The 23,413-nt window shown below is 40.2% G+C and overlaps 1 protein-coding gene and 1 long non-coding RNA gene across 2 annotated transcripts; both read left to right on the top strand.

Annotated features, from left to right (window-relative positions):
• Positions 1-207: 207 nt before the first annotated feature.
• Positions 208-4,762, top strand: LOC116685675 (uncharacterized). The gene is made up of 2 exons (XM_032510605.1): positions 208-408; positions 2,494-4,762. Exons 1-2 carry the CDS (start codon positions 332-334, stop codon positions 4,082-4,084), a joined length of 1,668 nt encoding a protein of 555 aa, XP_032366496.1. The 5' UTR covers positions 208-331; the 3' UTR covers positions 4,085-4,762.
• Positions 4,763-15,396: 10,634 nt separating this feature from the next.
• Positions 15,397-23,152, top strand: LOC116685676 (uncharacterized). The gene is made up of 3 exons (XR_004331007.1): positions 15,397-15,512; positions 16,041-16,134; positions 23,070-23,152. It is a non-coding gene; the product is annotated as an uncharacterized LOC116685676 (long non-coding RNA).
• The last annotated feature ends 261 nt before the right edge of the window (positions 23,153-23,413 follow it).

Genomic DNA, 23,413 nt, shown 5'->3' on the forward strand with positions numbered 1-23,413 from the left:
GTTGGGGTGTGTGGTGTGTGTGGGTGTGTGTGTGTTGTTTGTGTGTGCATGTGGTGTGGTGTGTGTTGTGTGTGTTTGTGTGCATGTGGTGTGTGTGGTGTGTGTGGTGGATTCTGATGTGGGTGTTCGTGTGTGTATTGCGATGGTTTGTGTGTGTGTGTGTGTGAGTGTGTGTGTGTGTGTGTTTGTGTGCATGTGGTGTGTGTTGTGTGTGTGTGTGTGTATTCTGATGGTGTGTGTCTCTTCCTGTCTCCAGTCTGATATAAAGTCATCTTCTTCATCTCTCTGAAGAGGAGATCTCAACAGGTCAGGAGGACCAGGAGACCTGAAGATGTCAAACCTGATAAGAAGACAGAGCCTAGATATAACTCCAGATATGTCTCTATCTGAACTTGTTACCAGGACAACGTGAGTATTACTTGCTAAGACCCAGTTTTACCCAGTGTTGGATCACATATTACTACATGAGAGAGGTTTATCACAATACTTCTAAATGTTAACGATCCATAACAATAATTCATAATAGAGCTCAACAACAACAATCCCATTGATTGGTTGGTTGGTTGGTTGAATGAATGAGACGAATCTGTATGAAATCAACCTGGTTTTAAAATACACCAAGTCATGTAAGAATACTACACTACCCACAATCCTAAGCCTAACAACCTCCTCTCCGATTGGTTCAACTCGGGGTTACCGGGGAAATGTTTATCGGATGGTTTCTACCATCAAAGTCTCTTAGTTGATTGTTATTTTAACGTTTTTGCTGTTTTCAACATGTTTTTTGCGCCAAATGAAATGTTTGATGGTCCTGATTCTTCTCGTAGCTCGTGGTCTTGGTTCCAGGGTTAAAACTCTTTTGATCAGCATTTAATCTAACGTCACCAGAGATGAACAGACACAATCATTATTCTTCAAATCAAAAACATTGATAGTCACTAATCTGGTTTATTTTCAATCAGCAATGATAATGTATGAAGCAATAACCAACCTACTCCATGGTTTTAAACCCTCTACAACCAAGCCCCCAGGAACAGCACAATGGCTGAAAGACAGATAACGGTGGTCCTGCCCCCCATATGTATGTATTCTCAATGGAATTAAATAGTAAATATTACTTTTTTACATTACATTACATTAATATTACGTTACATTACACCTGGATGGTGTTGCCATGGCCTCCAGCACTACTGTTATTTTGTATTTATATCAGGATTTATCGTTTAACGCCCACTTACAACAAATCATAACAAGAGCTTTTTGTACCTGCGTAACATTCCCAAAAGGAGGCACATCCTAGCTGAGGGAATACGTAATATAGTCCAACTTGTTAATTCTTAAAGTTACGTGCGCTATACGGGAACCTACATGCATTCAGTTGATGTTCCAGAAAATGTGAGAAATTCTGTTACATTTTTATTTAAAATGTTCTGACTGAACTTCTGAATATGTTTATAGTGTCCTCTGCCTTTAAAGGAACCGTGCAGACTTGTTAAATTGTAATGACTGAGTAGCCGGCTGGCTGGCTAGTTATTTAGCTAGCTGACTAGGAGCCCAGTTCTCAGTTCAGCATCATCTGTTTTAGAGAAAAGAATCCGTCATACAATGTCTGAAGGGACTAAGTAGCTTAGTCAGCCTTCTTACTGGAGTTCCACAACTACACATATCCTAACAATACAGCTTTGGCTTAATTATATATATATAATTATATTCCAAAAGCGTTCTTATGAAATGTTCAATGTCTTCTCCATCTGGTAGAAGAAAGTTACGCTAATGTTCAGGATATATTTCATATTCATATTTATTAACTTGTTTATGATGTTATTGGTCTGTTTTATACTGCTGAGATTTTGCAGCTGATAGAACACTGGTTGGAGAATTAATTCTGTATCACAGATAACATTGAATCTATAAAATTAATTCAGTTAGATTTTTCCAAAGACACAAATTTATTTCCATTTCTCTATTGATCTCCATATAAAGACGTGTTCCTCTTGACTGAAGTAGGAGGAACCGATCTATCCATTTAGTGCCAATCCAAGAGGCAAATGACACCAAACGCAGCGTTTTATGGGAACGTCCACACAGCATGACGAAGATGACATCATTGTTTGTCATGCACACACTGTTGTCCTGGTGTGTGAACATCTGCAGGCCGCATCTGAAACTATACAGTCACACCTGTTCCATCTCAAACTGCTGTTAAATGCAGAAAAAAACAAGGTTATGATGTTTTCGAACAAAACAAAGGTGCCAGAGGCTCTCCCTTTGAGGAATAACCCTCTTCATACAGACTGAGCTAACAGACGCACACATTCTTACCATTCTGAGGGGGTTTGGTTTCATCCAAACTCAACATATTACATTATGATATTACTGGGCTACGTAATTATCTAATTATCTATATTATCTATCTAGAACTATTACAGCTTTTTAAATCCATCTCTAATGTACCAATTCATGTGTTGAGCTTTGGTCGTTACTTTTCTACAGGAACACCTCATCCAAGTATGACAACATCACCTGCAAAGATCTGATCCATTCAGGATCTCCCACTCTCTACCAGCTGAAACCAAAGAAAGAGAAGATTGGATCTTTGAAACAAATGACTCTTGGTAAAAAAAATCCAAACAAGATAAACAAAACCATCTTACTTGTTGGTGAAACAGGAGCAGGAAAATCTACTCTGATCAACGCTCTGGTCAACTACGCCCTGGGAGTGGAGTGGGAGGATGATGTCTGGTTTAAGATAGTAGAAGGAGAGAAGAGAAGTCAAGGTGAAAGTCAGACATCAGATGTGATCGTGTACCAGATCTTTGGTTTTGAAGATAAACCTCTGCCCTACTCTCTGACCATCATCGATACTCCTGGATACGGAGACACCAGAGGGATCGAACATGATGACATCATCAGTCAAAGATTATTAGACTTGTTCCGCTCTGAGGATGGTGTTCATGAGATTAATGCAGTGGGTCTGGTGCTGAAAGCGAGTGAGAATCGATTGACTGACCAACTGAGCTACATCTTAGATTCAGTGGCGTCTCTGTTTGGAAAAGACCTGGAGAAGAACATTGTTGCCCTTATAACACACTCAGATGGTGTGACACCTGAAAAAGCTCTACAAGCTCTTGAGGATGTGAAGATTAAATGTGCCAGAGATGAGAATAATCAGCCTGTTCACTTCCTGTTTAATAACTGCCAGGATGAAGACAGGACAGAGGACATAAGAGCCCTCAAACATGCAGATAAAACATCAATGAAAGGAATGAAGCAGTTCACAAACTTTCTGGGAACAACTAAACGTCAGAAGTTGGAGACAACCGTAAATGTCCTGAACGAGAGAATCAGCCTGACAGCCTGCATCCAAAACCTTCAAGAGAGAATTAAGTTGATAGATCTAAAGCAAACAGAGATCCAACAAACTCAGGATGGTCTGAAGAAACATGAAGAAGAGATGAAGAACAATGAGAAGTTTACTGTAGATGTTGATGTGGTCTACAAAGATAAAGAACCTATTAATGGTGGGATGTGGGGATTGGGGTTGTTCTATGAAGGAGCTGTCTGCTGTACTGTCTGTCAGGAGAACTGTCACTATCCATGTACAACAGCCTTGTATCCAGAACTCTGTGAGGTGATAAAAGATGGCCGCTGCACTTCATGTCCCGGGAGGTGTCCTGTATCAGCTCATGTGAAAGATAAATGGAAGTATGTGAACAAGACAATGAGAGTAAAACACACTCTAGAAGATGTGAAAGCAAAGTATGAAACAAATAAAGAAGAGAGTAAGAAGAAAGGGAGCATTTTGGAAAGTCTTCAGAAAGAGATGGAAACCCTGGAAGCAAAGAAAACAGCTTTGGTGGATAAAGCCTACCAGCATGTTGTCAAACTGGAGGAGATCGCCCTGAATGTCCTTTCCCTGTCTACTTATGTCCACCTGGACTTCCTGATTGAGGAGATGGAGAAGAGAAATGACACAGAGAAGGTCTACTATCTAAAACAAATGAAACGTGGAAAAGATGGAGGAGTCCTAGGAGGGCCACAGTACAGTGAACTTTGTCAAATGGTCAAAAGAAGATGGCAATAATGGGTTCAGTAGTTTCCCATCAGGTTAAAATAAATCTGGTGTTAGAGGGTCCTTTCATAAAATATTAAAGAAAGGAATTTAAGAGGATTTAGATGGGAAGAGAGAGAGACAGGGAGAGAGAGAGACTGCGAGAGAAGGCTATAATATATAAATATCCATATTACACAGTTAAACATCATGTTTCCTTCTCCGTGTCAATCCCTTCTCTTGACCAACATCCCTCTATATAACAAACTAAAGCCACAACATGAATACTTTTAAAAAAAAAAAATTGTGTAAGTTTAATGTTTTATAAAACAGTCTCCCTGCAGTTTGTAAAATGGTCACGTTATTTTTAATCTATAAATTCGTGTACACGGACAAATTTATCTTGTTTCTTTTGTTGTGGTCACCATGTAATGGGAAGCCTCTATACGGAGGTTGGGTTCAGGGAAAGAAGAACGGGAAGGACACGCCACTCGCAGTCCTGTGTTGTTGCTCCCCCCCCACCAACCTCCTTACGTGGGTTTTCAGCATGAAATATGCTTCTGTAACCATTTCACAAACTGCCGTGTGTGTTAATGCTTTTCTACAACGCTGTTGAGTCGATAAAAAGCTGATTTATTCTGATGTTAGTGTGATGTTGACAGAAGGAACCTGGTGGTGGGACATTAATAAATATCATATAAAGCTGTGTTGAAGAACATATTGTCTAAGAATAAACTGTCCTGTAGCCTGGGACGGCCTCGCTCTCTCCTCTTGTCTGTTGTTATTATTATTATTATTATTATTTGCAGCTGTATCATACAAATAAATAGTTAAAAAATCATACTGGTCCTGATGTGTCAGAACTTGATCTGAGAAAGAGGGGTCATGTTTGCAGGATTACGTAAGTGGAACTCAGGTTTAAAGATGTTCTTGAACGTGTATATATTTGCATTTTTGAAAGACGCTGGTCTACTAAAATTATAGTATAATAAAACAAAAAAATACATAACAAGTAACTACCAGTAGGAGGCAGTAATGCAAAAAACAGGATGCCAACTGCCATAAAACCCCAAGACGAAGTAGAAGAAGAAGTAAAAGAAGAAGAAGAAGAAGAAGAAGAAGAAGAAGAAGAAGAAGAAGAAGGCCCTGGGCGTTTCTCAATATGTGTTCTTCTATGGACTTGTGTCCTTGTGTCCTTGTGAAACGTCATGTTTGGGCCAAAGTACTGACCCAATACACAAGTTAGCCTTTCGCCAAGAACAGTTAAAATCCCCGGATGTGATCTCGACACGCCCATTTTACCGAGGATACATCGGATGGTGACTTGTGTGAACTTGGCCGGGCAGGTATCCCAGCATTCAATTCGGGGTGTAAAGCGCTTATGGTTTCGGTACACATATTTTCACAATTTACGTCTATTATTAAATCAATAATTCATTTTTAAGATGTTTTAAGGCGAGAAATCAGCGGTGTAGATTTTGAATATAGGCAGTTCAACGAAAATTGATGGTGAATTAAAAAAGCCTTCGGAGTTTGAAAGCTCCGCAAACCCCGGCGGGCGAGCTTGCTACGCCAGCCGGGAATGACTCTCGCGAGCCGGTCAGTCAGTCAGCTCACAGACCCCTCTGGCCCCACGTCTAGACAGACCCCTCTGGCCCCACGTCTAGACAGACCCCTCTGGCCCCACATTTAGACAGACCACTGCAGCAAAGCCAGGTCCACAATTGTAAGATATTTTAAACAATTTTTTCCGCTGTCATATATATATCTGTCCTCCTCATCCTGGCTCTCCTCCCTCGCAGGATCCTCTTCTGCCTCTCGGTAACGTATACAGACGGCAGTGACTAACTTTACCCAGTCCATCTATAATTTTAATGCCTATTTTAACGTTTCTTTTCTGCTTTCAATTAAAATTGAATCCCGAACAAAGTTACAAGGATTTTTTCCCCGCCGTTGTGTCGGTATTTATATAGTTATTGGCCCGTGATACTTAATAGCACTTTAAATGAAAACCTGGAAGACTAAACAACAAAACAACAAGGCGGTGTGAAGGGTGACCGTCGCTTTATTATGAACACACACATCAAAGCTAACTATAAAGTGGCAGCGCCCTCTTTGCTGGGGGTGTTGCGCAATAACAGGAAGAACGCTTCGTCTCAAAACGGTCAACAGCGTTTTGTGTTCTTCTGAACTTGCGAGTTCAGTCTTCCAGGTACAGCTAGCAAGTACGGTCTCCCCAAGAACACAAGTCCGTTCTTTGCTTACTTGGTATTGAGAAACGCCCCCTGTCTTTTCTCCCCCAGGAAGGCCCGGCCCTCCAGCCTGGTAACAAAGAACCAAATATGATGATTAATATAACAGAACATTGATTATTTAACACTTTAACATGTGTGTGCACTCCATTTAAACAGAGTAAGACTCAAAGCAAAGAAATATGTAGATTACTAATTAAACTGACAGTGTTGAGGCTTCTTTAGTGAGTAGTTGTTGGGGGGGGGCTGAGTGTAAAGTTAACCTGTGGACTAAAGAGAATAGGGAGACATTGGGGACAATATTACTATTGATGGCTGTTGTTACCATGTGTAGCTGTTGGTCATCACACTGTAAAAATGAGTTAAATGTCTTTGTTCATCTTTGCTGTGTGTCTGTTTCTGGATGGAGTTTACACTGACAGCAGACACACACACACACACACACACACACACACACACACACACACACACACACACTCTGACAGAAACAGAAAACCAGAGTCAGATTTCTTGTTTTTGTTCCCATATTATAGAGCTGTTATAATTGTTAAAAGTATCCAGAAGAGTTAAATGGTTGTATGTTGAACAACATTAATAATGTCGGTAAGAAAAGCTTTTGAAATGTAAATTTGGGGAAATGTTTGGTTCAGTGTCCTTCACGGCATGGTGGACAGTTTATTGGACAAGACAATGATACCAAACTTCCATCATAGTCTTCATCACTGAAATCTTTTTTCTCGTAAAACCTGGAAATACAACAATAAAGTACTAGTAAAATAGAACGCACAGGGACACTAACATTAACTGGGAAGACAAAACACAAGGATCTGACGAAGGACAAGGGGAAGACAAAGACTAAATACAGAGGGTGAAAGGTAACAGGAGGCAGGTGACACAAGGGCTGAGAACAGGTGGAAGACATCAGGTAATCACAAGAGCGGGAAAACCAAAAGACAGGAAGTAAGACAAGACAGAAAAACAGACAAAGTCAAAATAAAACAGGAAACAGACTTCCAAAATAAGACAAAACACAAAATTCTTAACAGCATCTCTATTTCTTGAAGGAGTTCCTTATCACTAGAGGCCTTCTTCATCAGCTGAAGTAGGACCACACACACACACACACAACAAATATAGCACCTACTAGTGTTTTTCCCCTTATGTACTTGTGTGCCTGTCCTCTGTCCTCTGGCTGTGTATGCAGATCAAGGGCGTTGCCTTTTCGGGACATGTACCAACCCTGTAGAGAACAGTCATCATTAAAGAATGATGTTGATCGACAAAATAACACAGAGTGAAGCACGCACACACACACCCAATGCAGACAAATAAAGCAGGAGGCAGTTGGACTGGTTAGAACCAGCTGAGGTAGGAACACACACACACACACACACGCACACACACACACACACACACACACGCAGAAAAATTATAACACTTTACAAAACAGATAATTCTAATAATTTAAAACAGAAATAATTTATTAAACAAACAATCCACAAAACACAAGACCTTAAATAAACCATTCACTGTGAATGTTAATGTTAGATGTTACTGAGTGGAAAAGGTAAGTTCAGAATGTTTCTATCTCTTTCAGATGATTAGATTAAAACAAATTCCCTCCCCAGGTGATTTATTATCTTATAATGCTCCATTTCTTTCTTTATAAGCTCACAATATAAAACCAAATCAAGCATGTCATGCATTTGCTTTTGTTCTCACTCTGTAGTAGTAGGAGGCAGTAATGCAACCAATAGGATGCCAACTGCCATAAAACTATAAAGAAGAAGAAGAAGAAGAAGAAGAAGAAGAAGCAGGCCTTGTCTTTTTTCCCCCAGGAAGGCCCGGCCCTCCAGCCTGGTAATAAAGAACCTGATGTATAACTATGTTGATTAATATAACAGAACAATGATTATTTATCACTTTAACATGTGTGCACTCCATTTAAACAGAGTAAGGCTCAAAGCAAAGAAATATGTAGATTATAAGTCAAAACCATGTGTATCTGAAGAGACATTGGGGACAATATTACCATTGATGGCTGTTGGTAGTATAGAGGGGAGACTAATAGACAATGCAAAAAAATAGACATGCAGTTATAGACAGAATAAAAAAAAAAAAAAAAAGAAGGCATACCTTTGCACGTTAGACTGTGTGAATTGTAGGATTTAAATTGGCCTTGGTTTAGCCTGTCTGGTAGCTTTTGTATGCCATTTCTTAGCTAGCTTGCCAGTTAGCTAGTGGTTAGTAACCACTCCTACCCGGGAGCAGAGGATGGCGAGGGATCTAGATTAGTAGATTAATAAAACAGAACAAACAGCATTTAATGAAGGAAGAGAAAAAGGGTTGCTGTGGTGAGTAAAAACAAAGTAAAATATGTTTGCTGTGTTTAAAAAGTTATTGTTTTCTCATAAGTCATGTATGGGGTGGCAGCAGCTCAGTCCATAGGGAGTTGGGTTGGGAACCGGAGGGTCACTGGTTCAAATCCCCGTATGGACACAAAAAGTTGGGAGTGTGGATTGGTGGCTGGAGAGATGCCAGTTCACCTCCTGGGCACTGCCAGGTGTCCTTGAGCAAGGCACCGTACCCCCCCGACTGCTCAGGGCGCTGGTTCAGCTGGCAGCCCCCCCACTCTGACATCTCTCCATGTATAGTGCATGTATAGGTCCTGAGCATGTGTGTGTATTTCAGGCCTGTGTGCGAGTACTAACAAAAAGTGTGTACACAGAGTGTAGTGCAGTAATTTCCCCGTTGGGGACTAATAAACAGATTATCTTATTATCTTATTATCTTATGTCCGGTAGAAATACCATCCCTGTGAGACTGAGCTTCATTCAGCAAACAGGAGGTGGGATGAGTTGCAGAAAACAGTTGATGCATTACAAAGCTCTGAGGTGTTAAACGTCCAGGGTGTAGATGTGTCATCCACAGCTGGAAATGGTCAGCTGTCCTGCATCCATCAAAGACCAGAGCCAGAGGTGAGTGTGTTTGAATCGGGGGGTGGGGGGGGGGGTGCTTGGGGATGTAAAGCAATTTGTAGGGGTAAGAGTGTGAATGGGAGAATGTTGAATAAGAATGGATGCTTGGGATGTACAGTGCCTTGTGAAAGTATTGGGCCCCCTTGAACTTTTCAACCTTTTGACACATTTCAGGCTTCAAACATTTTATTTTTTGTGAAGAATCACCAACAAGTGGGACACAATTGTGAAGTGGAACGAAATCTATTGGATATTTTAAACTTTTTTAGCAAATTAAAAACTGAAAAGTGGTGCGTGCTAAATGATTGGTCCCTTGCGTTAATACTTTGTAGAGCCACCTTTTGCTGGATTCCAGCTGCAGGTCTCTTGGGGGACGTCTCTATCAGTTTAACATCCAGAGACTGAAGTTCTTGCCCATTCTTCCTTCTAAACAGCTGGAGCTCAGTGAGGTTGGATGGAGAGCGTTTGTGATCAGCAGGTTTCAGTTCTTTCCACAGATTCTGGACTGGATTCAGGTCTGGACTTTGACTTGGCCGTTCTAACACCTGGATCCGTTTATTTGGGAACCGTTCCTTTGTAGATGTTGCTGTATGTTTGGGATCATTGTCTTGTTGGAAGATAAATCTCCGTCCCAGTTTCAGGTCTTTTGCAGACTCCAACAGGTTTTCATCCAGAATGGTCCTGTATTTGGCTGCATCCATCTTCCCCTCCATGTGAACCATCTTCCCTGTCCCTGGTGAAGACAAGCAGGCCCGAACCATGATGCTGCACCACCATGTTGGACAGTGGGGATGGTGTGTTGAGGGTGATGAGCTGTGTTGCTTTTACGCCAAACATATCGTTTAGCATTGTGGCCAAAAAGTTTGATTTTGGTTTCATCTGACCAGAGACCTTCTTCCACATGTTTGGTGGGTCTCCCAGGTGGCTTGTGGCAAACTTTAGACGAGACTTTTTATGGATATCTTTGAGAAATGGTTTTCTTCTTGCCACTCTTCCATGAAGGCCAGATTTGTGCAGTGTCCGACTGATTGTTGTCCTCTGGACAGACTGTCCCACCTCAGCTGGAGTTCTCTGCAGTTCCTCCAGAGGGATCATGGGCCTCTTGGCTGCATCTCTGATCAGTCTTCTCCTGGTCTGAGCTGAAGGTTTACAGGGACCAGGTCTTGGTAGATTTTCAGTGGTCTGATCCTCCTTCCATTTCATAATGATGGCTTGCACAGTGCTCCTTGGGATGTTTAAAGCTTGGGAAATCTTTTTGTATCCCAATCCGGCTTTAAACTTCTCCACACCAGTATCTGGGACCTGCCTGGTGTGTTCCTTGGTCTTCATGATGCTCTCTGAGCTTTCAACAGAACCCTGAGACTATCACAGAGAAGGTGCATTTATACAGAGACTTGATCCCACACAGGTGGATTCTATTGATCCCCATCAGTCATTTAGGACCACATCGGATCATTCAGAGATCCTCGCTGAACTTCTGGACTGAGTTTGCTGCTCTGAAAGTAAAGGGGCCGATCATTTAGCACGCACCACTTTATTTTACTTTATATATATATATATATATATATATATATATATATATATATATATATATAGTGTGTGTGTGTATATATATATATATATATATATATATATATATATATATATATATCATATATACTGTATATATGATGCAGCCATGTCCATCCTTTTGAAAGACCATCCATCTGAGACTGAGCTTCATACAGCAAACAGAAGGTGTGATGAGTTGCAGCAAACAGTTGATACGTTGTGTTAAACGTCCAGGGTGTAGACGTGTTATCCACAGCTGGATATGGTCAGATATCCTGCATCCATCAAAGACCAGAGCCAGAGGTGAGAGTGTTTGAATCGGGGGGGGTGCTTGGGGATGTAGTGATAAAGCATCGTGTAGGGGTACGAGTGTGAATGGGAGGTTGTTGAATATGTATGGAGGCTTGGGATGTACTGTAGCTGAGGGAAGCTTTGTGTGTGGTGTGTGTGTGTCATATGTGTATTTAACATATGGTCCATCATCCAAGAAAGCCTTGATGCATTAGAAGGACGTGAAGAGGAAACACTTACAGCAAGACATACTGAGCCCCCAGATATTCAGAAAGTCTATCTACAGTGTCCAGAATATGCAGCGGGTGATATAAATTATTCTTTTAACTTGTTTGATGACGATGTGGGTACATCACAGGGTAACCGACACCAACCAGATCGGAGTTATATAACTAACAAGCGTTTGGACCAACACGAACCTGCTGCACCGGCCCTCGAGCAGATAGTTGCTTTTAAATTTTTTGCGTACTAGACAGACAAGATCCATCAGATTTAAAATTTGATCTAATATATTCTAAATTAGACAAATTACAAAAAAGTAGCGATAAACTTGTTGATGAAGTGAATGCCGCACATTTGACTAATGCAAAGTTATTAGACATCGTTACATCATAGAGTCAGCACGTGTTGAGAAGCGACAATCAGATCGCTTTAAACACATAAATATAGCTTTGACATCCATATTGGTCTGCAAAAACAATGATAATGTAGTATAGTATTGGTAAACATGTCATTAAATGGATATAGCGCCACCCGCCAAAAAAAACAACAACATTAAGTGAGGATGAAGACGCTGTGTTAAGGTCATTGATTGAGTACGATCCTACCCAAGATGACATGGATGATGATGATTATATGCAATTGTGTGAGAGATATGTAATGTGCGCATGCAGCCGTCAACACACCCAGGGGTACAGCTCCAGAGTAACACACATGGATCTGTACAGTCTGGGGTGTGAGGGGTAACAACCAACTTATCCTTCAGAGAAATTCCAAACTTTAATGCTGCTGAACTCCGTCAGCACATTGATCTATGAGATATTGATCTGACTGATGTTGATAGGGTTCTATGCACTTGCGATGGTCCACTAACAGGTTTTATCGACAGGGATTTAGAAGTTACAAATCAGCATAGTGTTGTAAATGTTGTATCAAGGGGTCCTGCCATAGCTGATGACATCCAGTCCCTTATGTACTTGTGTGCCTGTCCTCTGTCCTCTGGCTGTGTATGTAGGTCAAGGGCGTCGTCTTTTAGGGACATTTACCAACCCTGTAGAGAACAGTCATCATTAAAGAATGATGTTGATCGGCAAAATAACACAGAGTGAAGCACGCAGACACACACCCAATGCATTGACAGTTAAGGGCGGGGAGGCATTTGGCACAATATCAAACCAAATCAATCATGTCGTGCATTTGCTTTTGTTTTTGCTCGCTATTGTGTTGTGTGAGCTCCCAGAACATACTGGTAGTGTTAACCTGTCACATCTTATATAACATAACCTGACAACATATTCTGTTGAAGGTGTGGCTGTTCTATGGAAGTGAGACCGGGCTGGTCAAAACATTACTTAATGTAGGTCAAAAAAGTAAAATGTTATGCTTTTCTACAACTTAAATATGACCATAAACAAAAGCTTAATTTGCTATTATGTGAAGCTAGAATTTTTATTTTAGGTAAAACTAAAACCATGTAACATTCAATGCTTTACTCACTAGAAATGAAGACAGGAATATTCTCTTCAAAAGACATTTGTTTATTGTGAGGTCTTCTGTGTATAATCTTTTTTGTTAAAAAACACTACAAATACACTTAAATGAGCCCGCAATTGATTTTGCTGCCAGTTAAACTGCCCAGTGTATTTCACACAGTTGAGAAAAACACAAGTAGGCTACAACATTTTGTGAAATATTTATAATTTAATTTCTACATAATTTATACTCGTTATTAACCTCCCCCTAATATTTACACCATGTTTGATGTGAATACTTTCGGTCAAAATACCATCTTATACTTTAGTAAATCTTAACATATATACAAATTTAAAAACTTAAGTAAAATCCATTAGAGAAAGACCCATCATGTATGAATGTCATAACTTAAATATAGTTTGTCTGCTGAGGGTGTAATGAACATCATTCAGGTTCACATGTCCACATTAGCTTCTGCTCATTTCTAGAACCCCACATGCATCTTACCATTTTAAACAGGCGATGGATTGCACTCCTGTTCTCATGTTACAGACCAACACATTCTCACTCCCATCTCGTAAATATGGATGTTTGGTCAGGTACCTTTGTCTTTGTTATATGACGCTAAAGGAGACTTTTAGCGTCATTTAACACGCTTGGTCGTCTCCTTTACAACGACAAAGGCACACTGACCAAACGTCCGTATTTTACACCGACGGAGTGAGAACAGTTTGTGCAGACATATTATAAATTAACATTCATTGCACAAAATGATGTTTTCCATGCAAGTCTAATAATAATAATTTATACTTTTTATTGATCCTCAGTGGGGAAATCACAATTTACACTCTGTTTGTTAGTAATCACTACACACAGGACTGAAATACACACACATGCTCAGGACCTATTCATGCACAAATGGAGAGATGAGTGGGCTGCCAGTGCTGGACCAGCGCCCTGAGCATTTGGGTGGGGGTATGGTGCCTTGCTCAAGGGCACCTGGCAGTGCCTTGGAGGTGAAGTGGCATCTCTCCAGCTACCGATCCACACTTTGTCCTTTGGTCCATATGGGGACTTGAACCGACGACCATCCGGTTTCCTACCCAACTCAACTCGTTACAGACTGAGCTACTGCCACCCCAAGGAAGTCTATTGTTGCTCTCCCTGTTTGTCTCTTATTTACTGTACATTTAACAATGACCCTGTTATGGTTTGGGGTTTTTGTTCCCTTCTGGCCTCCTTGTGAGTGTGTGTGTTCTTGTTTTTCTTCCCGGTAAGTGTCTGTGTGTTCTACTTCCTGTGTTTTTTGGTAGTCAGCTTCCTGTCTTGTCTTGTTTTGTCTAGTCTAGCTTTACTTTGTTTGTCTGATTGTCCTGCCCCGCCCTAATGTGATTCACCTGATGTCTCACCTGTTCCCCATTACCTCGTTACCTTGTGTATTTAACCTCTGTGTTCCGTTTGTCTAGTGCTTGATCATTTGTGCTGTGGCTGCCCTACGTCGAGTCCCTTCTGCCTTGTGAGTTTTCAGTCCGTGTCTTCGTGCCAGTGTTCCTGCCATCCCCTGTGAGTTTTCCCTCGTGAAGTCCTCTCTGTTTTTGCTCTGCCTTCCCCTGTGCCTGTTTGGACCTTTGTGTGGATTTCAGCCCTTGGATTTTGCTTGGGTTTTACCTTATGTTCCCTGTGTTTTGAACTGTGATTGAATTAAAAACCCCTGTATACCTGCTCCTGCCTGCTGTCTTTTGCATTTGGGTCCTCACCTTACCCCCCGCCGTAACAGACCCCTTCTATTATCCTGTAAGGAATTTGAATAGCAGCTGTATGATAAAAAAACATGCTGCATCTAAATGTTTCTTTGATTAGTCCAATATTAAGAACTTGCCACTTGTTATTTTCTTTGGTTCTGTCTCCATGAATTGTTTCTGCAGCACATAACAACGGTACCTTAGAATTGGGTCGATTTCCAGTTTGCCAACAACTTCTTTTGGTAAATTAAAGAGTAGACGTCATCAGCAACCTGGGCCATCAGCGTCACAGCGCTAAATTAAACATGTACTGAAGTCCTCATTGAGCTGCCATCACTTACACATGCATTTATGTTGTTTGGACTCATCTTTGCTCCAAACTTGAGTTGTCCAAGTAAGTCCTAATACACTAGCAGCTGAAAATATTGAACATGAAATGTCTTGTCTGTAGAAATATGTGCAAAGAAGTCAATTTTAAAGTTGAGGTAGCAGCCTAAATTTCTCGTTCATCTGACCACTGAACGGCCAGGTGACTGGAGGCTGAGAATCAGGAGATCACCGTGATGTGAGGCTAAAACTTCGTCATCACTGTTTCCTCAGCACCATTATATTGGATGTACAGGACGCGTTTTCTTTTATACACTTATTATTATTTCATTTTATTTGCTGCTGCAACACCTGAACTTTGTCTCAGGTGATCAGTAAAAGGTTTAATCTAAAGAGAACTCCTCCCTCACTTCCCCTCCAGTTAGACTGATGATTTGAAGTCAAACTCTTTCTGGGAAATCACGTGACATTAAAATCTTAAAATAGACTTCACTGCAGTCTATAAGGTACTCTGTCTCTGAGACAGTTTCTGGGAAATCATGTGATCTCAGAGCCTCCTCCCCTTTCTGAAGGTATATTAACTGTCTCTCTATCTCTGCCTCCTCAGCATCACAGACCAACAACACAGGTAAGAACATGTTGGAACTGGAACTACTTTGAATGATACTACCTATACTACTACTAATAATAATAATACCAGGAGATACACCAGATTTGAATGCATGAGGAAAATGTATTTGCCATAACTAATACCTGAACATACTACATTACATTCATTATTTCCTTTCTTCCAGACAGTGTCCGTAGTCACCCCGTCACCGAGCTTCAGGACCTCCAGATATATTCAGTGATCCTCTTCCTGGGTGGACCAGGACTTCAACAACACAGGTATGGATCACAGGTTGGATGTTTCTGAATCAGTCTGTCTTCCTGTTTGTTACATCAGCTGATCTTCAAAGGGTTTCCTAGAAAATAAATCATAGTAAAGTGTTAATCTGTTTGATGGATGGCATTAATGTGAAATGTGAACAGCTCTACCTGTGCTGGACCCTCCAGTTGGTCCAGGGTTAATGTTGTTGGTTGAATGTTTTTGACAAAACTAATAACTGAGAATACTACCTTAGATTCACATGATTTAATATTTCCTTTCTTCCAGACAGTGTCCGTAGTCACCACGTCACCGAGCTTCAGGACCTCCAGATATATTCCCTGATCCTCTTCCTGGGTGGACCAGGACTTTAACAACACAGGTATGGATCACAGGTTGGATGTTTTTCTGCTGAATCAGTCTTTGTAACATCAGCTGCTGCTCTGCTCCTGAGATCAACTGATTGTATTATTATTAATTCCGTTTGATTGATGGCAGTAATGGGAATTGTGAACAGCTCTACCTGTGCTGGACCCTCCAGTCGGTCCAGGGTTGTTTCTGTTGGTCGAGCATTTAAAGGACTTATGTTTTTAAAGATGGAGTCCAGAGAGATGTTCCCACATACACACTCCTCTGATGTCATAATGCCAGAGGTTTGTGTTCGAACGTGATCGATGATCATTTCAGAGTAAATAATTTAAACTTTTGAAACATATTTTTAAAGGATAGTCAACAGACGGTTTTAAGTCTATATTTTTGTCTGTGAAAACATCAATAAAGAGAGAAACCGATTGACTTGATTATCAGAGATAAAGTCTAAAGACAATCTGAGGTAGACTGACTCCGAGCTCTGGGGATGTGAAACAGTTTCTGCTCCGGTAAAAGACACAAATATGTATAAAATCAACCTGGTTTCATAAAAAAAAATTAAATTCATGAAAAAATACACTACACACAATCCTAGTAGCTTCTGTCCTAAGGAGTTGGTTTGGGAACCGGAGAATTGCCGGTTCAAGACCCCGTACGGACCAAAGTACAGTGTGTGGATTGGTACAGTGTGTGGACTGGCTGGACATAGCTCCACCTGTTCATCCTGGTTATCTCCACCTGGCTGGACATAGCTCCACCTGTTCATCCTGGTTATCTCCACCTGGCTGGACATAGCTCCACCTGTTCATCCTGGTTATCTCCACCTGGCTGGACATAGCTCCACCTGTTCATCCTGGTTATCTCCACCTGGCTGGACATAGCTCCACCTGTTCATCCTGGTTATCTCCACCTGGCTGGACATAGCTCCACCTGTTCATCCTGGTTATCTCCACCTGGCTGGACGTAGCTCCACCTGTTCATCCTGGTTATCTATGTGTAACCGATTAAGCCGCGATGAGCAGATCTCACTAAGTCAAGCTGCATTTTTTCACTTATCCTGGAAATCTTCATTCTACTTTGGTGCAACAGGCCACTGGAGGACTTCATCACACTGAGCTTCCAAGGTAAGGCTGCAGGAATTTACAACATAACACTTTATAATAACCAGCATTAATAGATGGTAAATTGATTATTTAATATTTAGTTAATTTTCATTTAACTGTTAGCAACCAAAGAAATTATAGTTAGTAATATTTTCTAATTATTAGTAGTGTTAATTAAGTTTATTGTTACACACATTATATCGCTCATATACTGTATATTAGGTATCGGGTAATAATTAAGAAAATGTTTTTAAGCCTTTAAGAAACCATTTTTAAAACATATATAAACATTACATAGATGGACCAGATGTTCCTAACACGTTGTTAAGGGTAACTTAATGATATCATATATGAATGATACTTTACACTGTAAAGGGCAGATAACAGACAGTGTTTATGGCGTCATTTCGGAGAGCGGCCATACACGCTGTCTGTCATCTGCCTGTACAGTCTGGTCCATCTGTCTATGCAATATTTATAGATTAAACATTATTAACTATAATTTCATTATTTGTGAAGTGTTACCATGACAAGCTTCACCAGTTATATCACTTAAAGTCTAAATAATTAACTTCTTTTGTGGTGATAGCGTTAGCTTTCCGTATTAACTCACCGTTAGCATCAAAGGAGATTATGAATGTGGAGCAATAGTTAAATGATTAATCTTAAAATAACATTAGTTCCAGTTCAACAGAGACTTTTAAAAGGAAGTATTTTAAAGGAGAATTCCGGCCCATCTTTACTTTAATCTTTATGCAAGTACTGTTGAAAAAAACAAACAACTGAATCGGTGCTAGCAAACTTGAGTTCTGCAGCTACGTCTCTGAGCTTCCACTGAGGTAGAACAGTTTTAGAGAGCCTTCATGTAGGTGAATTTAAACAATGTCTGAGTTGAAAACGCATCTTATCGTGACATAAGGGCCCTGTTCATGTTGCACAGACATATTAGATATATTAATAAAACATTCTTTAAAGCAGCCACCTTTTGCTTTGATGACAGCTTTGAACACTCTTGTTATTCTCTCAATCAGCTTAATGAGGTCGTCACCAGGAAGGGTTTTTAATTAACAGGTGTGCATTGTCAAAGTTAATTAGTATTTCTTACCTTTTTAATGTGTTTGAGACCATCAGTTGTGTTGTGCAGAGGTAGGGTTGGTACCGGAGATGTTCACAAGTCCTTTCTTGGAAGTCCAAGTCTTTTGCAACAAGTCCAAGTCAAGTCTCAAGTCTCTGGCCACCTGATCTGTCCCTAACACTGGATTGTTAAATCTTATGAATTCAAAGCAGGTAGTGTACCTGCCATCCATACAGTACAGTAACAACAAACTTTTAGGAAAACTTTACGTGGTCTTCTTAACACACCCCTCTAGCCCTCGGACCTGGTGAAATATTAACCTAAATTAACCTCCCATCATATGGACACAACTATAAAGATACAAGTTGCTTGTTCCCAGCATTAGCACAACACTGCGATGGTTAGCTTGTAACCCGTGATGATATTTGCTAAACTTAACGTCTCTTTCATTAAAAAAATGTCTAATGTCGAAGTGGAAATCAAGAGAATAGAGTCAGCGCCACACCAGTAACAGAACAACATACATCTCAGTGTCAGTCCACATTACACAATAAGCAGTTAAAACTCACTGATGTAATAACATTTAGTGAAACTGAGTCCACCACAAGGGAGCTCTGACTCAGAGGAGGGGAGGTCAGTGAGGCCAGCGTCTCCACGGCAGGAGACACTGATCTGCTGGACCACGCATGGATGAAATAATGAAATAGTAAACAGGACTACAGTAATGGAGATTTGTGCAGAATCTAGACAGTCAAGATGGCCCAGTGTTTGGTGGACCGGGTACACCTTATTCACTTAATAGCCTACAAATCATCTACAAGATCAATTACACATCACAGCCTCATGTTTTTCACTTCACCAACATTTTAATAATCTCCTGATTCTTCCATCGGCGTAGTCCTCCTGCAGGGCCAGCAGTACCATCACCGCAGTACTTATATGGTTATAACAATTTGTGATTGTTAACACCTTGTCAAAATCACAGCATCAACTCGCTGAATCCCCCCCCAGCGCCATGTGTTAAAGCAACCATGGGCTTAGCTGATAACGGGGGAATTGCACCCCTCTGGCCCAGCAAGACTTGTCCCAAAGACTTGCAGGGCAAAAGAAACTTCTATATTTCTGCAGATAACTTTTTGGGGGGGTATATCAACTTACCAGCCCCAATACGTCATGTTTTTAACATTTTAACATTCATTAGTAACCGAGTTATTTAAACACATGATGAACGTGTATAATAGATGACGGCTCTCCCGAGGTGCTGTAGCTGTAATAATGGATATACGTAGCTAATGGCTGTAATTCACTGTGTTCTGTTGATACATCCAAGGGATGTATGGATTTATGCAGGCTGTAAATCCTGTGACGTGGATGTAACGTCATTAGTGTTTCCCAAACTGCCAGGGCTAGTAGCTAACATCAAAGCTAGCTAGCATGGATGTATTAAGAGAACGGTAACACAGTTAACAGAGCTATATGCTACATAATGTTACTACAGACAGTAGGGCTGTATGCTGTAAAGCCTGTAACGTGGATGAGATATGAAGCCATGGGTGTACTAAGGGAAGCTCTGTTCACCAAACTGCAGGCTAACCTTAGTAGCTAGCACTAGTTTGTAGCTTGCTAGTAGCATGACATAATGATTAGCTAATGTTGGAGCTCAAATCCTGCTCCGGTCTCCGATAAATACACTCAGAAACTACGATGTTGATGAATGATCATTTATTCAATGGAATATTCCAGAGACAAGTCATGAAACTCAGCATGCAGCAGTCAGAGTGGTCTGACCCTTCTCACTAAGTCTGACCCTCTTTATTGACTCCAGGGCCAAAGCTCATGAAACCTTGTCCCTGTTCTCCTTGTCTCCAAAGATAAGATGTGGTCTTCACTCCCACACTTCAACTGTCTCTCCCTAGGACATCCTGACCTGCTTTAGCAACAATAGTTACACTAAGAATTTAGTTAGTTGCACAAGCAGTGTCCACTTCTCATATGTCATTAAGAAACCATTGAAGCATTATAAGCATAAATAATTATTCACGGTAAATATTTGGATAATCATACTTCAATATATATGGTTTAAACAAATATATTTCCATCACTACATCTCTTTGGTTGTCTAAATACATCCATCGCTTATTTATGAAGCAACAACCAGGAACAACGAAAACACAATATTAATCAATATTTTATACAATGAAACGTTGAGTTCAGGAGTTCGCCACGTATACATGGATATATGGATGTATTAAGGGATGGTAGTATGGGCATGCCCATCGTGGCTTCATGGGCCAGTTACCGCTGAAGAGCCAAGCTCCATGATTGCTTTAACAGTGCTTCCCACTGAACGCTGTATCCAGTTCTCTTCATACATCCATGGTATGTCCAGACTTTGAGATCTGATGATATATACACAGTATTAAAGACAGATATTTAGTTATTTTGGCTACACTGTGTTCTGCCGTTATCTAGTGCTAGCGTATTTGATGCTATCCTGTATTCCACGCAGTCGGCCATCTGCACCTGCACTTTGTAGCGGACATGTGAAAGTGTGAGAACGCTGACTAAATATCTTTCTATCTTTTAAATTTTGAGTTGGATGTTACAAGGTGTTTATGGAACAATTATCACTCCGTACACAACTAACACCGGTGGATGATATGGAGAGAAACAACGTGTGTGAGGCATCAATACTTATTACGAGTAATCCTTATTCCCAAATGTACTTTCTGCAGTCTGACTCCAGTTCACCACCTCCTCATCTGCGTCAATAATTCCCATTGTCTCCAAAATGGAGGACCGCACATTCTCCCGTCACGTTTGTTTTTTATAAATCAAAACTTTTTTTGTGGGAAGTGGCGTACACACATTTTTAGCCACGTTTTGTACGTACTTCACGTTTATAAATGAGACCCCAGGTAACTACCTCATGAAGATGATTGAATGTCAAGAGTGTGCAAAGCTGTCATCAAAGCAAAAGGTGGATACTTTAAAGGATGTAAAATATAATCCATATTCTGTTTACTATATCATTCCCAATGTGTTCCTTCATATTTCTGATGTTTTTAATATGAATTAACAATGAAGGAAATAATACAAATGAATACAAAAAAAACATTGATTGGTGTATTTTTGGTGTGTGGTAATAAGTTAGTCTAGTCTTTTGAATAAAAAAATGTTAATCTTTCATTTGAATAACTGAAACTCACCAACGGCTTGTAAGGCTCTCAGGCCACTTTAATGTTTTTTGTAACATTTAACAGATTTTCATTTTCATTGTAAATGCATTGGTTCCAAATACCAAATATTGGTTTGATTAACGACTAATGACTATGCAACTAGACTCACCATAAGAGGTAACTTTACTTTTCCAAAAGCAAAAACAAATACTATGTAATGTTACGTGCTTCCATACAAATTACACTAGAAGCAGCGACATTTTATTTAAAAGTTTAGCTAATAAATGTGTATTGATTAGAGAAGTTGAGTAGACACTACACTGGTTGGGAGTCAACAAAATATCAAGGTTTTCATCTGTTCATCAAGAAGTGTCCTTAGAGGTTAAAATGGATGTTATGTGATATGGTTTTGAATATCTTGAACATGAATGTATGGAAAGCCCTATGAAGTGTCTGTCTTTGTGTATTTTATTATCATACAAGTTGTGTTATGAAATGATATTGTGACTGTTTAGTTTCTCATTTCCATTTTGGTATTGTTAATGATGTATTGCAATGTGCATATTAATTATTGCATTGGCCCATTATAAAGAGTTGTAAGGACCTCAATAATAACAGCTCCAATGCTAAGAAGGAGCTAATGAGGATCCTAAATAAATGAACACTCTAAATGTCCTAAGAAGGGCCAAGACACCTTAAATTAAGAATTATTTTCCTTTTCATGTACCATGTGACCACAGAGCATCCTCCCTCTCTGCAGATACATGATCAGCTCTCTGCTCTCTCTGCCTCCTCAGCACCAGAGACCAACAACACAGGTAACAACACTTTGGAACTGGAAATACTTTAAAATGAAAGATGAGATACACCAGATATAAATGCATGAGGAAAATGAATTTGACATAACTTATAACGGAGCATAATAGTTTATAAGATTGTTTTTTTCTTTCTTCCAGACAGTTTCTGCAGTCTCTGTGTCATGAGCTTCAGGAACTTCAGATACATTCAGTGATCCTCGTCCTGGGCAGACCAGGACTTCAAAAACACAGGTATGGATCACAAGTTGGACACAGGTCAGTCCGTTAGTTACAGCAGCTACTGCTCTGCTCCTGAGATCAAAAGTTCCCCAAAAAACACAAAAGAAAAAGTATGAAAGTGTGTAGTATTAGTAAATGTTTAATAGCTATAACCCTGCTGGAAACTTGTTCATTGTTGAGAGAAAAAGGCTCTAGTTTCTAAAGATACTGTGTGCATAGATTTCCAGATACTGGAATTATGTTTTGAGATGGTAAATAGCAGGTTTGATGTCTATCACCTTTTTCTATTTTGCTTTTTAAAGATTATTTTGGGGCTTTAATAGATAGGGCAGCTGAAGACAGGAAGGGGGGGGGTGACATCCAGCAGAGGAAAATTCTGATTTATCAGATGTAACACAGGAATGCTACTTAGCTAGCTTAGCACAGAGCCATGCCTTCTGACCTGCCCACACTTCACCAACACACTGTGGTTGATTTTAAAGTATAATTATCTGATACCTATAGTATAGCTGAGAGGAGGTGAAGGTCACTGACTTGATTTCTTTCTTCCACAGAACTCATAAAGTGCTCCTGTGAAGCTGTTACCATGGCAGAGTGAGTAACACCAACATTTCTAAAACCGTTGAATTGTGTTATTGTTGAAATGCGAAATAGCGCTGCTGGATTTGCAACGTGAAAAAAGGACTAAGACTGAAAAAATATAATTGATTAAAATCAAGCCTCCTGTTCACTGAAGTGGTAATCCGTAAGGTTACAAATGGTTGAATCAGAATTTGTAATAAAGTGACAACAATGGAGTTGTGCTGAGAGTCTGGAGCTGGATCTCTTTCTGTTTCTCTGATCTGGAGACTTGTTCATAGTTAAGCTTCAAGGTTCCAGTGTGTCCATAGTTCCATTT

The sequence above is a fragment of the Etheostoma spectabile genome, unplaced genomic scaffold (assembly GCF_008692095.1).
Source record: "Etheostoma spectabile isolate EspeVRDwgs_2016 unplaced genomic scaffold, UIUC_Espe_1.0 scaffold00570152, whole genome shotgun sequence".
NCBI lineage: Eukaryota > Metazoa > Chordata > Actinopteri > Perciformes > Percidae > Etheostoma > Etheostoma spectabile.